General features: G+C 45.7%; 1 protein-coding gene across 1 annotated transcript in view; it reads left to right on the top strand.

Moving 5' to 3' along the window:
* The window catches only part of LOC114042722 (mitogen-activated protein kinase kinase kinase kinase 4-like), a 228,954-nt gene that overhangs the window by 129,804 nt on the left and 82,613 nt on the right, over window positions 1-16,537 (top strand). The window contains exons 7-13 of the mRNA XM_027861416.1: window positions 518-648; window positions 2,871-2,925; window positions 9,458-9,536; window positions 11,053-11,228; window positions 13,013-13,103; window positions 13,533-14,258; window positions 14,358-15,246. Of these exons, the coding sequence (XP_027717217.1) occupies window positions 518-648; window positions 2,871-2,925; window positions 9,458-9,536; window positions 11,053-11,228; window positions 13,013-13,103; window positions 13,533-14,258; window positions 14,358-15,246 (2,147 nt within the window). The remainder of the gene's footprint in view (window positions 1-517; window positions 649-2,870; window positions 2,926-9,457; window positions 9,537-11,052; window positions 11,229-13,012; window positions 13,104-13,532; window positions 14,259-14,357; window positions 15,247-16,537) is intronic.

The raw sequence follows: 16,537 nt of genomic DNA, 5'->3' as shown, positions 1-16,537 counted from the left end.
CTTTTTAGAGCCAAAACTAAGATGTGGACATCACAGTAAATATTTACATCTGCTTCAACCTAGCTGTGGAAGACTTTCCTTTAAACTTGACCATGAAACTCATTTTTCTTCCCCATCACGATGGGACTTTCTCAAATTATTGGTGAAGCTTCCCAGTCCAGCCTGTTTTGTGTTTTTTCAGATGCTCTTTTCAATCCCTGTCCTTCTTCCAGGAAAGTGGCAAATCCAAACACTATTCAGGGTGTACTGATGGGGCTTAGTTTTAATATTCATGGTAAGCATTCAGCCAAGCCAACCATAGATTTATTACAGTACTGCTGGGGCTCCTTCCAATGTCAACATCAGCAGAAGCCTCTTTCCCAGTGTTCCTGGAGCAGGCCCCATGTTCAACTTTCCCATGTTGGAGCTTCAATCTGTTCTCCATTGTGGCTTGCGTATCTGCTTTCCAAGTGAAGGCAATAACTCATCAAGCATTTTGTCACTGACTTACTCTTTGGACATGTGTGGAATTTTTCAGTGGATTTTGGAGTGAGTGCCCAGCTGGACCGGACCGCTGGCAGAAGAAACACCTTCATTGGGACGCCATATTGGATGGCACCAGAGGTGATTGCATGCGATGAAAACCCTGACTCGACCTACGATTACAGAGTGAGTAAAACGATGGGGAACATGGGGTCTAGTGAATGGGAGCATTGGTAAGCAATGGTCTTTTCAAGGGCTGAGATGAAAGATTGAAATGTTTTCCTCAACATCACTGTGCAATGTGAATGTGTATGAAAGCAGGAGATGAAGAGAGTATCACTCACAGGTGGTTTGGGCCAGCCGTGGGTGTTCACAGTCTTTCTACCTGGCCCATCCCTGAGGTGACCCCACACCACTTTCTGATCCTCACCACCTCCTGGAGTGCCTAGGACAAGGGAGTGTGGTCCCAGAGAGAGTGACTCCCAATCAAAGCACCTTACCAATCAATTTGACACTGAGAGGCTGGTTGGCTGAAGGACAATTGATTCTGCTTTGATTTGGGATATGTTTCATTGTGATGGTGGGTGGCAGCTTTGTTTCCTCTGCTGTTTGGCAATGAATAGAAAAGAGGGGTGCTGGACTTCTCTAGCCAATATGTGCTCATTTCTCTTCCCACAGCCTCCATTTAGAAAATCGCCCCTTTCAATGACTAGGTATTTATAGTCTTTCCTAACAGGTTTTTCTATGTAAGAAGCATTAGGGAGCAGAGGCCTAATGGTTTTCCCCCTGTGGTCTCAATAGATCCTAACTTAAGCACTCAAATGACTTCCTGCCATTTTTATCCCTGCTGAAAATGCTTCTGGAGTTTTTAAGCCTTTCTCTTTCTTTTTCCTGCTCTTAAGCTGCTTCTTTTTAATTCTACCTCCTAAAGAGTGGCCTTTTGCTTTGTGGATAATGTACCTTATCTAGATGGGGGAGACCCACCTTGCTTTGTCTTGCTAATCTAGCTACTTAGAATTTTTCTTCCACAGAATGTGGGAAGCCCCTCCCCTCCACCCTTCCTCATACTGCATCTCTAGGCAATGCTTAGCTAGGACTTCCCAAAGGGGTGATGGAGAGAGGGCAGCCTCAAGCCTAATGCTCCTGTACTTGATAGGGCAGAAAGGCCTTAGCATGGAGGCTGTTCCACAATAGACTGCTGTTTTACACCATTCATTTCCAAAGAGAAAATTATTCCGAATTCTGAGGAGGTCTTGAGGGGTCATATCTTGTAGCAAGGACTACATGATTCTTCATCAGAGCCATAGCTAGGAATTTGGGCACTTGAGAAAAATTCAGGTGGGGAGAGTAGGCCTTGGGAGAGATCTCAGATCTCAGAACACATAGCCCCATGGGTGGAGAGGCAGAGAACTTGGAACACCTCTGCTGCCAAGGCCATTGGAGGAGGGAGGACGGCAGGGCCAGGCTGGAAAAAGCTCACTTGAGGGTAGGGTCAGCCTCAGGATCAGGATCCAACCTCAGAGCTCCCACTGACATCACTCCTGATCCCAGGTACCCCCATGAAAAGTATGGCAGGGGACCATCTTAGTCAGTTGCAATTATACCTGGAGAGGGAGCAATCCATCCCTCCAAAGAAGCTAGCTTTCCTCCCACAGCATGGCCAACGATCCCATCCCTAAGGAAAAGGTAAAGAAGGAGATAGTCAGTAGAGAGCATGGCAGTAGGGGAAGGCGGGTTTTAGGAAAGGGGCATAGCAGAGATGAGGCTCAGAGGGTAGAGACCTAGAACCAGACAAGAGAAGTGGAGCAAGGGTGGTTGTGAGCATTGAGGAACCACACTGAGGTCTAAAGCAAGCTCCTTTCCCTAACGTCAGCACCCAGGGGCAATGCCCTAGTCACCTATCCTGAGCTTGGGCCCTTTACCTCAGTAACTAAACTCCTTGGGCCCCTGCATACAAAATGGACCCTCCTACTACCATAGCTAAAATAGCGTATCCCAGGCCCTCTGAGCCAAAGGGCCAACCCGGGATGCAAACTGCAACTGTAGCTGACTTAGGAAGGTGGCCAACTATGAAAAGCCAGTGCTCATCAGTCCTCCCCCAAAGAGTATTCCCAATTGCTGACTCCTCTGCTCCAAGTACCTCTCCACCGCTTCCGCTTAGATAACCTGGGGGATCCCTCCAGGCTCTGAACTGGGACCCTCTGGTGCTAGGTGCTTTATTTAAGGTGTACAGCTCACTTTTCTCATACGGGCTGTGTGGATGGAGACCCAGAAGCCCAAGAGGAGACGCAGCTCACCTGGGATCCGAAAGCAATAAGAACTATCTGCGGCAGGCCTCCTATTTGCAAGGACAGTGCTCTCTCTCCAAAGCACCCCGCTGAATTTGTTTGTCATCTTTCTCTTTCCAGAGTGACTTGTGGTCCCTTGGAATCACCGCCATGGAAATGGCTGAGGGCGCTCCGCGTGAGTAACTGTTTGGTCTTTGGCAGCGTGGGTGAGGGATTGCACACGTCCCTTTGGAGCTTGCACTCATAGCCCCGTAGGCACCATGCTCTGAGCAAGTGCCTGGCAGTGATTCCACGGGGCTATTGGGATGCCCCAGGCTACTCGGAATCAGGATGTCTGTGGACAGACCCCTGCTGAGAGCGGCATGCCTTTCTCTCTTACAAGCTCCTCTAGCAGGCTGACCAAATGTTCCTTCAGTTTGGTTTCCTGGTAATAGCTTTTGACAGTACTGAATGACCAGGAGCCCGGTGGAGTCTTAAGCCACGTGGATGAGTGGCGTAGTTAGCCTTCTGAGCGGTAAGTAGGTGGTCCTTGCAGCAGCGCCCTGGAGGCATCCCCGGCTTCTGAGAGGTCTCCCGAATGACCTGGCCCATAGGCAGGATCAGAAGATAAGCTCACATTCTGTTCCCTTTTCAAAATCACAAACTCAGAACACATCCGTGATGTTTGCAAGGCCACACTTGATGCTGGGGCTCCCAGGACAACTAAGACACAAACCTTAATCTCCAGGCAGGGAGAGAGAAAAAGCAGAGATAGAATGGAATCAAGATCACAGGGGTGGGGTTCACTTAGGGAAGCTGTCCAGAAAGAGCTGCTATAGAAATGTGGTTGAGGGCTTATGCATGTGTGCGTGTGTGCACACGTGTGGGGGGGGGGGATTCCTTCTCTCCGTGCATAGGAGGATCATGAAAAACTAACCCAGCTCAGCTGTTAAAGGCTGTTAGCCATTTAATGCAAAGGTTCTTAACTTGGAGCCTATAAATTTTTTTAAAAAATATTTTGATTTCCTTTGTCATCCTTTGCCTTTTTTTTTTTTTGCCTTCAAGTACATGATTCTGAGACGGGGTCCCTAGGCTTTACAGGGGTCCAGGGCACCAAAAAGGTTAAGAACTGACTTAACATGTTCTCACTCCCTGATAACATGTGTATCATAACTGAATTCAGTGCCTGAACCCAAAAGAGTTCATTCTCGTTCTCCTGTGACAAACAAATGGGGGACATTTGGGGCTGGGGAGGGGAAGATTAGAGAGGGTTCCTGCCTCCTTCCAAATTCTACCAGTTAGATTATTGGCTAAATAAGCCCTGGTGGAATCATCTCACCACCCCTCCCCGCAAAGGCCAGGAAATACCTGTGTATTTCCACTGGAAGGACAGTTTCAGGGGGTAAGACTAGTGACCCCCAGAACTTCTGGAGCTTGATGGTATCTCAACGGCAGAAGGAGAGAGATCACCGGGTGGGAGGTTATTACTTCCATCCTTATTGACTGATAGGCTACAGGATATGTGACCTAAGGAGTAGCTAGTCAGAAGCCTAGTTGTACAAGCTAGTTGTTTTTCTTCATCAGCTCAAGATTTCATTTTTGTTTATGAAATGAGCTTAAATGAATTCAGCCCCTTTTTCCTTTGAATTTTGACAAGAGAGCCAATATTGCCCACGACCGGGGCATTTGTTTGGAGGATGGCAGGGCATTGACTTGCTTATGAAGCATGGCTGCTGGGCAGCTAGGTGGCCACACTGCAATGGATAGAGTTCAGGGCCTGGAGTCGGGAACATTCATCTCCATGAGTTCAAATCTGGCCTCAAACACTTTTCTAGTTATGTAACCCTAGGCGTGTCACTTCACCTTTTTGCCTCAGTTTCCTCAAATGTAACATGTGCTGGAGAAGGAAATGGCAAACCACTCCAGTATTTTTGCCAAGGAAACCACAAACAGGCTCAGGGAGAGTCGAACGCGACTGAAGAATGACTCAACAACAACCAAAAAAAGTTAACCCCAATTGCCTCAAAATAAAACAAAAAAAGAAGCCTGGCTGCTTCAAGGTTTGTGACTTTCCTCTGCCCGTTTTCTGCCCCTAATTTGTTTCTGAAACCCTTGTCCACATTGGCACTTCTTGCGGCTTCCTACTTGCTTGCACTAGGGTTATCCCATGACTTTTGCCTCGATGCCTTATCTTCAGCATGGCAACCAAGGAAGCCACAGATTTTGCCCCTTGAAAGGAGTTTTTGTGGTAGACCATTGCTCACCCACGGGGAGCTGTAGTGTGGAGCCAAGCAGACCTCAGCCTCAGCCATGCCTCTAGCTAAGGAGAGGGCAGAAGAAAGCAGTGCCATTCCGTGCCCCATTTCATGAGGTGCCAGGATGCTCACCAAGAGTAGCAGCGCCCTGACCAGCCTGGCTCAGGGCTGTCCCCAAATGCCACCTGTAGAAAATGATTCCTTTTTGTTGAGGTTTTCTTTCTAAGAATCTTTCTATGAAAATGTAGGTACTCCTAGGGAGGTTAAGCTATAATCAAGCTCTAATAACAATAATGATAATAATAACATTCATAATAATGATGACTATACCTGGGATTTCATTGGTATAGCCAGCTCCTGGGTACTTGGGTACAAGCCCCCTCTACCAGTGCAGGTTAGCTCCTTCTCTGCAACTTTGAGTCTGAGGAGGATTGCCTAGAACACAGAGAAGCTGAATGACTTGCCCAGGGTCATACGGCCAGCTTGTGTCAGAGACAGGACTTGAACCTTGATATTATTAGCTCTCTGTGTGTACCATACCACACCGCCTAGAATCATAATCACAGCAGCTAACATTTGCATAGGGAGTGCCTTAAGCCCTTTATAGACTTGACCCCATGTCATCTTCACAATGACCCTGTGAGATAGGTGCCATTATCATCCCCATTTATAGATGAGAAAACCAAGGCAGACAATGGGTAATTGACTTGCCTAGGATCCCACAGCCAGCATGCATCTGAGCCAGGATTTGAACTCAGAGCTTTGTAACTCTGTTCAGCACTCTGGCCTCAGTACCATTTAGCTGTCACTTTATGGGGAATTGCTTTCCAGAATGACAGTTATATCTGATAAACTAGAATGTGGAGTCATGAGAGAATGGATCTCACAGAGCAGGCCTTTGTTAGGAGCATTCAAAGAAGGGATGGTGGGCTGATCACATGAGAGGGAGAGATGGGTCCCACAAATGCTCCATTGATATCTTTGTGTCTTCAGGAACATAGGTTCACAGATGTGGAGCTGAAGCCTTTGAGATCATCTGAATCAAACCCTTCATTCTATAGATGAGGGAAAGGGATTTGCCCAAGTTATCCCATATGATCAGAGTTTTGTAGCCGAGAAGGAGCTTAGGAGCCATCTGGTTCAACCCCTTCATTTTACAGAGGGGGAAACTGAGGCCCAGGGAGGGGAAGGGACTTGTCCAAGGTCACACAGAGGATAGAGGATCTTAAGCTCCTAGATCTAGAGCTGGAAGATACTTTGGAGGTCATCCAGTCCAACCACCCCCACTTTACAGAGGAAGGAACTGAGGCCCAGAAAGGGAAAGTGACCTGTCCAACATCACACAGGTGGCACAACTATCATCTGAACCCAGAATCTCTGACTCTACAAAGATGAAATGAAACAACCTCCCTGCCCCCAAGGACATTCTATCCATGTAGGTTGACATCATAGAATATCAGGGCTAGCAGAAACTTCAGAGATCATTTAGCAAAATTTATAGATGGGGGAAACTGAGACTCACCTTGCTCAAGGTCATCCAGTTATTTGGAGGCAGAACCAGGGCTTGCATCACCCAGTCTGATGCTATTTCCCTTCCACAGTATAGTACACCAGTGCCATCTCATTTTTCTTATTTCTTTGATCTTGAGTGATGTCCATGTAGTTCTGGTTTAACTTCCTTTTGGGGATCCCATACAGAACAGCCAGGACTAACTGCTTCATCCCTTAAGCTTCTGAGCTGTTCATATTTTAGGAGCTCATGTTCATGAGATGCCCAAGTGATATGTTCTCAGGATTGGTTATGTATATGGGAGAGAGGAGTATTGAAGCAACTTTACCCAGAATCCCATCATTGCTTTCCTCGTCAATCCTTCCTTCCCCACAGGATGGCCTTAGAGGTGCTTTTTTAAAGCTGTACATACATTGTTCCCACATGGAGCCTGGGAACCCTTGGGCACAGTTCACATATACTGATGCTAAGGAATCCATTCCTATCCTCTCCCTTGCCCTGCAACTGAAGAGTCAGGGTGAGAATGTAATGGGCATCCTTCACCATTCCACAACACTTGCTCAGATCCCCTCTCAATCTTTGTCTTTCTACACTGGATGCCCCTGGAGCCAGAAGTTCCCAGCATATGTTTACAATTTACAAAGCTATGGAGTAACAACCTAGGGCTGGGCCATTGAGGAGCATGAGAAGGAGTATAAGTGGTAAGCTCTCCCCTTTAGGAGCTCACAGTCAGGTGAGTGCATAGGTACCGAGAGTATGAAGTCAAACTGAATCCAAACCTCACAGAACAAATCCCCTTAAAAGGATTTGTTCTGTAAAACTTGGACTCAGTCAAAGGCCCACATCCGCGGACCTAGAAGGCCACAGGTTCCCCACCCCTGTTCTAGAGACTCTACTCTCCCCAGCATTCTCCTTCCAAGTTGACTTAATAGTCTTCATTTACCATTTACCACGTGTCAGACACTGACCAGGGAAGGGATACAAAGATGTATAAGGCCTCAGCTTAGAATTTGTTGGCAAGACAAGACAGACACAGATGAAGGACTTTGATGCTAATGGAGAAAATGTGAGTTTGGGAAAGGTCACAGAAAGAGAGATAAGTGTGTGCTGGAGTCCCTGGAAATCTTCCTGGAGGACAGGAAAAAAAATGGAGAACAAATAATCCAGTGAAGCGTACATCTTGAGCTAAGGTACATTGTCGCCTGTTTCAGGGATGATAACTGGAGCCACTTGGGTCACACAGAGAGAGTGGGAGGTGAGAGGTAGATTGGTTAAGCACGGCTAGATTATAAAGGGCTTTTAATGACCAACTGACGAGTTAGGACTTGATCTTATGGACAGTCATTACAGAATTTTGAACAGGGTAGTGGCAGCCTCTTTCAGCCTTGATTTACTCATCTATAAAATGGGTAGTGTGGGCACCTAGGTGGCACAGTGGATAGATAGCCAGGCCTGGAGTCAGGAAGACTCTTCTTCCTGAGTTCAAATCTGGCCTCAGACACTAGCTGTGTGACCCTGGGCAAGTCACTTCACCCTGTTTGCCTCAGTTTCTTCATCTGTAAAATGAGGGGGAGAAGGAAATGGCAAACCATTCCACTATCTTTGCCAAGAAAACCCCAAATGGGGTCATGAAGAGTCAGACACAATTGAAATGAATGAACAGCAACAAAATGGGGATAATAATAGAACTTAGCTCCCAGAGTTGTCATGAGGATCAAATGAGACAAACCTTGAAGGACTAGAGAAGTGCTGTCGACATTGTAGGATGAATGGGAGAGGCCTGGAATCCGGGAGTAAAGGAGGAAAGGCCTGAATTAAGGGAGTAGCAGCAGAAATGTAGATGAGAGATTTTTAAAAGGCACAAAAGGTAGCGACTGGCCACTATCTGAACATCAGATATTAGGGAGTGTGAGCTTTTGAACCTTGGACCAACTCTGCCTTCGGTTTAGGACAGGTTCCTTCCTTTCATCCACATGTCTATAAGTAAATGAGGACAAAGCTCACCCCCTGGCCTGCTTCTTTCTTTTAGTATTAGTGAGATAACTATAGGGCTTGCTTCTGTCTGCTTGTCTGGGAAAGGCCAATTAAGCATTACAATTCTTCTCCAGGCTTGTTTGGGGGGAGACTGGAAGGAGCCATTACTATCCAACTATCCTAACACTGAAACGAATTCAAAGGCCTTGGGGAGAGAGTAGGGCAGGCTCTCTGTGCAAGGGACTTTTGCCCTGTCAGCTTTCTTTGACCAAAGCTCAAGAGGAAATAAGTGGGGTGAGACACATATTTTAATGCTTACAGACAAACCCAACATTCTCAAACCAGTGAGGTAATGAGCTTAGGAAGCCCAGTTAAAGTTGTTGGTTTGTTGGGGTTTTTTTTTTAATTTATAAAAACATAATTGAAGCCTAATAATTAGATACAGAATCCTAAATATCATAGTTAAATAGCTGAAGCGTGTTGTACCTAGGAAGTGCAGCCCCAAAAACCATTTTTTCTGTGGGTTTTGAGAAAGCTAGTCTTCTTTCTTTTGTTTATTGTTGTGTAGCGTGAGCTAAGAGCCTGGATGACTTATCCAACTTATAATTACTTCTCCCAGCTGGAGATCCCTGCCAAACAAAAACACAGGCGGAAGCCCATCCTTGCCTCAGAATTTGATTTCCACATTTAGGTGCAATTCACCCATCATGCATCATTGAAGAGAAGTTGTGCAGTGTCCAATTTAGCATTGATTTGTCAATTGTATTTTACACACCTGGAGATGATGAAGCTTTAGAATCTCTTGGGACTGCGCTGATTATGTTCAAATGAGTCTTTAATTATATTCTCTTAGTTATGAGAAGAAAATGCCTAGTTGCTACATAGCATGTTTTTAAGCAGAGCAAAATGCAGAGATGGGCACGGGCTGGTGCACTATGTAGGCAGCCATTCGTTTCACTGCTTCTGACGGCCAGTATTTTCCTTTGTAGCCCTCTGTGATATGCATCCCATGAGAGCTCTCTTTCTCATCCCCCGGAATCCTCCTCCCAAACTGAAATCCCGAAAATGGTAAGATTGAACATCTTAATCTTTTTCATGATTTGGCTCAGCCCTTCCCCATAACAATATGACAATAACAATAACAATAAATGTTTATTGACTGACTGACTGTCTAGCCAAGTAGAAATTTCTGTCCATTTGGGCAATCAGTCTCATTTCCCTATTGCTATTAGCTTGTGTCTTAGCTAAAAGGTTCAACTTGCCAGTTGGTGTTGAGTTGGCCAACTAGTAATAACATTCAGCCCTCAGTATGTTGTGATCACTACATTACTGCATAGCACCAGCAGGTACTTTTTTTCCACCCTCATTCCTAGGCATCCTCCTCTTCTTTCCACACCCCTTGACACACCCCCCCCCCAAAAAGAACCTGGTAGAAACAGATGAGATGGCCACCTGGGGTTAGAGGTTAGTGGCTGTGGAGCAGAAATAACTCCCTGACCCACATAGGGATAGAAGCCCTAAGCTTAGTCTCATTTGCATTGTGCTCTTGTTTTTCTTCAATCAGAAGGGAACTTGTTAGGATTGATACTGGAGACCTCCCAGTGTAAGCAGTGCCAGTGATTTAGTGACTGCTTTTCTTCCTTGTGAATCAATGTCACCCTTCCCATAGATTTGATTTCTCTCTAGATGAGCTCGCCACAACACTCCATTCCCTTTTTAAAAAAATTTATTTGTTTGTTTTTAACATTCATTTTTAAATTTTGAATTCCGAATTCTCTCCCTCCCTCCAGCCCTTCCCCCACTCATTGAGAAGGCAAGTAATATGATATCAATTATACATGTGAAATCATGCAAAATATATTTCCATATTAGCCATGTTACAAAAAATAAAAAGCAAGAAAAATAAAGTGAAAAAATTATGTTCCAGTTTTCACTCAGAGTTCATCAGCGCGCTCTCTCTCTCTCTCTCTCTTCCCCCTCCCCCTCCCCCTCCCTCTCTCAAGTTGGAGAGCATTTTTCATTATGAGTACTTTGTAATTGTCTTGGATCATTGTAATGATCAGAGTAACTAAGTCTACGAGACCCAATTCTTAACCATAGTTATGAGCAGTCTCCTGGCCCATCTTGTGAGCACGGTGAGCCCTAGTGCCTCCGCTACTCTCTCTTTGGAGCAAACAATTTAGGGGTCTCTACCTTAAAAGTATAGTAGAAATTTGGTAATAATTGAGTTCATCAGATCCATGTTGACAGTCAAACAAGATCCCTCAAGCTACAGAGTAAATTCATTTCGGTCTGAACTGTCTAGTGGGACTGTCTGTATAGATCTGATTAACCAGAACATTACCAACTGTCCCTTTTGTACTGTGGAGACAAAGCATGGTTATTGTTTGCATTGGACATGCCACTAGGCCTTGCCACCCTTCCTGAAAAGCTCAGTAGTATTGTTGGCTCTTTACCATTAGGCAACACAGAAGTCTGAGTTAGGAAAGACCATGATCTCTTGAAATATTAGTCTTGGGAGCTCCTTTCAAAAAACATGTTATATGCTTCATCTGGATCTCACTTGTGTCTCCATTTCTTTTAGGTCTAAGAAGTTCCTCAACTTTATCGAAAATTGCTTGGTTAAAAATTACATACATCGTCCCTCCACTGAGGCTCTGTTGAGGCATTCGTTCATTCGAGATTTGCCAAATGAACGACAAGTTCGGATCATGCTCAAAGACCATCTGGACCGAGCCAAGAAAAAGAAAGGCGATAAAGGTAGCTTGAGATGCCACACTTAAGAAAATGGGTACTCGGAGGCAATCAGTGATTCATGTATCTGTCTGCTTTGGTGAAAAGCAACAATGTTCATATGAAAGAAGACAACTGAAAGGCTCAGGTCCTCTGCTTTGCTTTGATATCTTGGCTATCAAGAATTATCATAGAGAGGTTAGTGACTTTTAATCAAATCACTAATTGTTCTATGATAATTTTTGATAGCCACACCAGGTAAGGATTAGCGTTTGCAATGTGTTTGGTATTCTTAAATAATATACTGTGGCAGCCTAAGTTAATTTTCAACCACAGCAAAAGATGAGGTCGACAGATACCCAAGTCTCCTGTTACTCTCTTCTTTGGGCTAAAATTTGGAAATAACTGCTGGGGTAAATGATGTCAGAAAGAAAGCATTTGTCACCTTATAGATGTGTCAAATGAGTCTACAACAATAAAGATGGGTGTATAGGCTTGGACCAAATATCCAGTAGTTCCACACGTCAAGGTTGGGACCAAGCTAATTTGGGTCATTAGAAGGCTGTCACAAGGTTACCAATAGGAAGAAATCTGAAGGATCCATGGAAGATAGAAAAATTATGGTTGCCTCAAGCACCATTGAATATGAATTTGAGCACAACAACAAATTGTAGTATTTATATTTTTACATTTATAGAATAGAATTGTAGAGCTGGAAAATATCTCAGAAACCATCAGATCCAACCTGCATACATACCCTCATTTTTTAAAAGGGGAAACTGAGTCCTAGAAAGGGGAAGGGACTTGCCTAAGATTACACAGTGGAACACAATTGGCAGGAAAGAAGTAAGAGGCTTACGTTAAGTGTAATTAGGATATAAAATGATGATCTTCTCAATGGGGGAAGAGCAGGGCCTAATGACATGCCAGGACCCTAGTGTAGCAGGAGAGAGAGAGAGAGAGCGCGAGTGCTCGCAGGGCCATGGAGCTGCCTCCCCCTCTAGGTCCCTTTGGCAAAAGAGAAAATACAATCTGTTTTGCAGCACAAAAAATAGATTTGAGGACCCCAACTAGATGCAGACTCTAAGATATAGCATAAACACTTCTAATAGGTACCATTCATTCATTCAACAGATATTTACTGAGCTCTGACTGTTACACTAACTGGCCCAAACTCCAAATCCTCTTCCTTCCTGAAGCCAAAGAAGGTTAGTCTGAAGGGAATTGCTGCCCAGACAGGAGAGTGATTAACTGGGAGCCGCTAGACATTAACTGAACCTGTCCCCTGGGCTCAATGATCAGGAAGGCTCTTGGGTCTGTCCTTTAGCATTGTGATGTGGGTCTACCCAATGCCAGGGGGCTGAGAAGGCTAGGCTCTTCTTCAGAGAGCTAAGGATGTTGGCCCTGAGCAGGAAAGAAATGATTTCCCAAGTGCTAGAAGAACACTAGCAGCTCCCAATCAAAACTACCTCTGGTGTCCTGGCAGTCACCTCTCCTCCTTTGAACCTGGCTCATGCGTTAATTGTAGACCTAGAAAGAGCAAATGAATTTGATTTTAAAAGACCTGTGTTCAAGTTTTACTGTGTAACCTGCTTGGTGCCTCTGTAGCTTTGGGCCAGTCTTCTTTCTGGATTTTGCTCCCTTTTGCATAAAGATGAAGTTGTTAGGAGGCAGGCGATTTCAAAGATGCTTTCTAGCTCCCACATTTTGTAATTGTTAGATTTTCAGGATGCTGCCAAGTGAAAAGGGACCATTCTTCCCAGGAACATGTTTTTCCCCCCAACCCATTCACACCCCTTCTCTCCTTTCAGACGAAACTGAATATGAATACAGTGGAAGTGAAGGTGAAGAGGAGGAGGAGGAGGAGGAAGAAGAGTTAAATGAAGACCAAGGAGAGCCCAGGTGAGCTTGACCAGCCAAATACTGCATGAGATAATGATGTGCATATGAACCTCCCAGGCAGTGGTGGGCCTGGGCCTGGGCCTAGTAGTGAGCAGCCCTGGGTCCTCAGAGTTAGTAGGACAGTTAACAATTACTTTCTTTATATAACCATTGAGGAGGGTCCTTCCTTACTATCTCCAGCCTCCTTAAGTTCCTGCGGGATCTGGAATGATCAGGTCTCTGATCATCTTCCATCAGGGCTCAGTAATCAAGGGAATGAACAAGGAAGTTTTGACATTTCTAGAGATAGTTTAAGGGACAATAGTTTTAGCTTGGTTGCTAAAGAGGAATATCCTCAATAGTAAAGCAGGTCCCCTAAAAGACTTGATCATGCTCAGTTTTAATTGTATGAGTGATTAATCACCCATGCGGCTGTGTCCTCTCCTTTAGCTCCATAGTTAATCTTCCTGGTGAATCCACCCTCCGACGAGAGTTTCTCAGGCTGCAGCAGGAAAATAAGAAAAACCCATTTTCAAAGCAGCAACAACTGAGGCGAGAACAGCAGCAGCAGCAACAGCTGCTATGGCAACGTTTGGAGCAGGAGCAGCAGGATCTGCAGCGAAAGCAGCAAAATCTGCAGCAGGAGCAACAAAATCGGCAGCAGAAGCAACAAGATCTACAGCAGGAGCAGCGAGGTCTGCAGCAGGAGCATCCAGATCTGCAGCAGGAGAAACAGGTGCCAGAGCCCTTGCCTCAGAAACAACCTCAGGTAGACCCAAAGCTGCAGTTATCACAGCAGGAGCAGCCAGATTTGCAGCAGCAGCAGCAGCCAGATCTGCAGCAAGAGCAGCAAAATCTGCAGCGGGAGAAACAAGCACCTGAACTACTGCCACAGCTGCAGTTATTGCAGCCGGAGCAGCAACAGGAGCAGCAAGATCTGCAGCAGGAGAAACAGGCACCACAGTTACTGCCAAAGCCTCAGAAAACACCTCAGGTACTGCCAACACTGCAGTTATCACAGCAGGAGCAGCAAGATCTGCAGCAGGAGAAAGAGGCACCTGAAGTACTACTGAAGCCTCAGAAACAACCTCAGGGACTGCCAAAGCTGCAACCAGAGCATCACCAGGAGCAGCAGCCTCAAAAGCAGAAGCAGGAGCAACAGCAGCAGCAGCAGCTGCCGCCACCGCCACCACCACCTCCAAAGCAGGAGCAGCAGCAGCAGGAGCAGCAGCAGCAGGAGCAGCAGCAGCAGCATCAGCAGCCTTCAAAGCAGGTGCAGCAGCAGCAGCAGCAGCAGCCTCCAAAGCAGGTGCAGCAGCCTCCAAAGCAGATGCAGCAGCCTCCAAAACAAGGACAGCAGCTGCCAAAGCAGGGACAGCAATTGCCAAAGCAGGCGGCCCGTCACCAGGCACAGCAGCAACCGCAGTCTCCAGATCATCACTGGCTGCATTTTCCACCAAAGCCCAACCATCACCACACACAGCTGCTACCAAAGCATCTAGCATTTTACCAGGCGCATCATGGGCTACAGTTGCCAGGCCATCACCACACACAACTGCTGCCGAAGCAGATGGCCCATTACCAGTCACAGCATCCACCAAGGGTCCATCACCATGCGCAGCAGCCACCAAAGGTGCCACCCCATCTCCAGGCACAGCAGCCACCAAAGGTGGTGCTCCACCAGGTGTATCAGCCACCAAAGGTGCCGCCCCATCTCCAGGCACAGCAGCCACCAAAGGTCGTGCTCCACCAGGTGTATCAGCCACCAAAGGTGACAGTCCACCAAGTGCAGCAGCCACCAAAGGTGACAGCCCACCAAGTGCAGCAGCCACCAAAGATGCCAGCCTATAACCAACCAGCACAGCTGCCAGTCTATCACCAGCCACAGCAACCAGCTCAGCAGCTTGGCCATCGCCAGATGAAGCAGCCTTCTCATCCCCTGTCACCATATCAACAGCCTCAGCAACCAGGCCAGCAGGTTCCACAGCAGCTGGCCCATCACCAGGTGAAACAGCGTCCACAGCAGCCTGCTAATCATCAGACACAACTACAACCAGAGCAGCAGCAGCAACTCAAAGACCAGGATAAGACCAAGGATCCAGTCCTGACTGAGTGGCAGAAATGCAAGGAGCAACAGAAGGAGCAGAAGAAGAAACCTGAGGATGTAAGAGTTGGTTGACATCTATTCCCCATGTCAAATCTAGGTGCCCTTGATGCATAAGTATATTATTCTCATAAAAATGGTGTACAGATGAAAACGTATACATATATATTAGAAGTTAATTTTTTTCTTAATTGCTTTTTTGGGTGACAGTAAGATTTGATTTTTTCCCCAAAGTTTTTGTGTCTTCCTCTTTTTCAGATAAAAGTTCCTTGAAATTGTGTCACCTCTAACACAGACCACCTTTGTGTATATATTTGGTCTAGTGTAGCTGTTCATCCCATTTTTTCTTCTTTAGTGCCATTTCTTATTGCCTCATGTGGCTGATTTAGGACTGTAATGTTAGCATCCAAATGTGATCGTTCCACTGTCAGTGAGTTTGTTATAAAATTTTTTACAGATCTTTTCCATTCTTTTGTTTGTTGTGTTCCTTCTAGCTTGATCATTAAATGTCCTAGAGATGACTTTTCTTAATTGGGCTTCTCACTGAGCCCTCTACAAATTTATTTTCCTCTATCTTTAAATGGACCTTATTGTTAGAAAGCTATCCAAGACAGCTACCATGTATTCAATACAGAAAATATGCTATATTCTCTCCTCTAGGTTAAGCATCCTTCAACCCATCCTCATATGGTATGATTTGGAGGCTCTTTACCATCTTGGTTGCCCTCCTAGGGACACTCTCCAGTTTTTCAATGTCCTTCCTAAAACGTAGTGCTTAGAACTAAATAGAGTACTCTAGACATGTTCTGACCAGAGCAAGAACATGCAGTACAATAAGAGAATCTCCACTTAGTTCTAGTCATTGTGCCTCTCTGAATGTAGCCTAAGCTCACATTGCCTTTTCTGACTACCATATCACACTGGTGACCCACAGCAGTAACTATAATCCAAGAGGAACAGAGTATACTCAGAAGAATTAGAGTAGGTAAGTGTTGGGAGATTTAATCAGCTTGTTTAAGTGACTTGTTTAGCAGGCCAATGTCATGAACCTAGCACAAATAACCATACTGTTGTCACTCATATCCCTTGTGCAAGATTTTCTTGTGCCCTTCCAGTCATTTACTCTTCCGTTATAGAGACTCTAGGCAGGGCTGGGGAACCTGCAGCCTCAAGGTCACATGTGGCCCTCTGGGTACGGCCACAAAGTACGGCCCTTTGACTGAATTCAAACTTCACAGAACAAATACCCTTAATAAAAGGATGTTCTGTAAAACTTGGACTTGGTCAAAAGGCTGCATGCAAGGACCACATGTGGCCTCAAGGCTGTAGGTTCCCCACCCCTGCCTAGGGA

Source organism: Vombatus ursinus, unplaced genomic scaffold, assembly GCF_900497805.2.
Source record: "Vombatus ursinus unplaced genomic scaffold, bare-nosed wombat genome assembly UNPS02014735.1, whole genome shotgun sequence".
Lineage (NCBI taxonomy): Eukaryota > Metazoa > Chordata > Mammalia > Diprotodontia > Vombatidae > Vombatus > Vombatus ursinus.
Note: the sequence above shows the minus strand (reverse complement) of the source record. Positions and strands in the feature narration are given on the sequence as shown.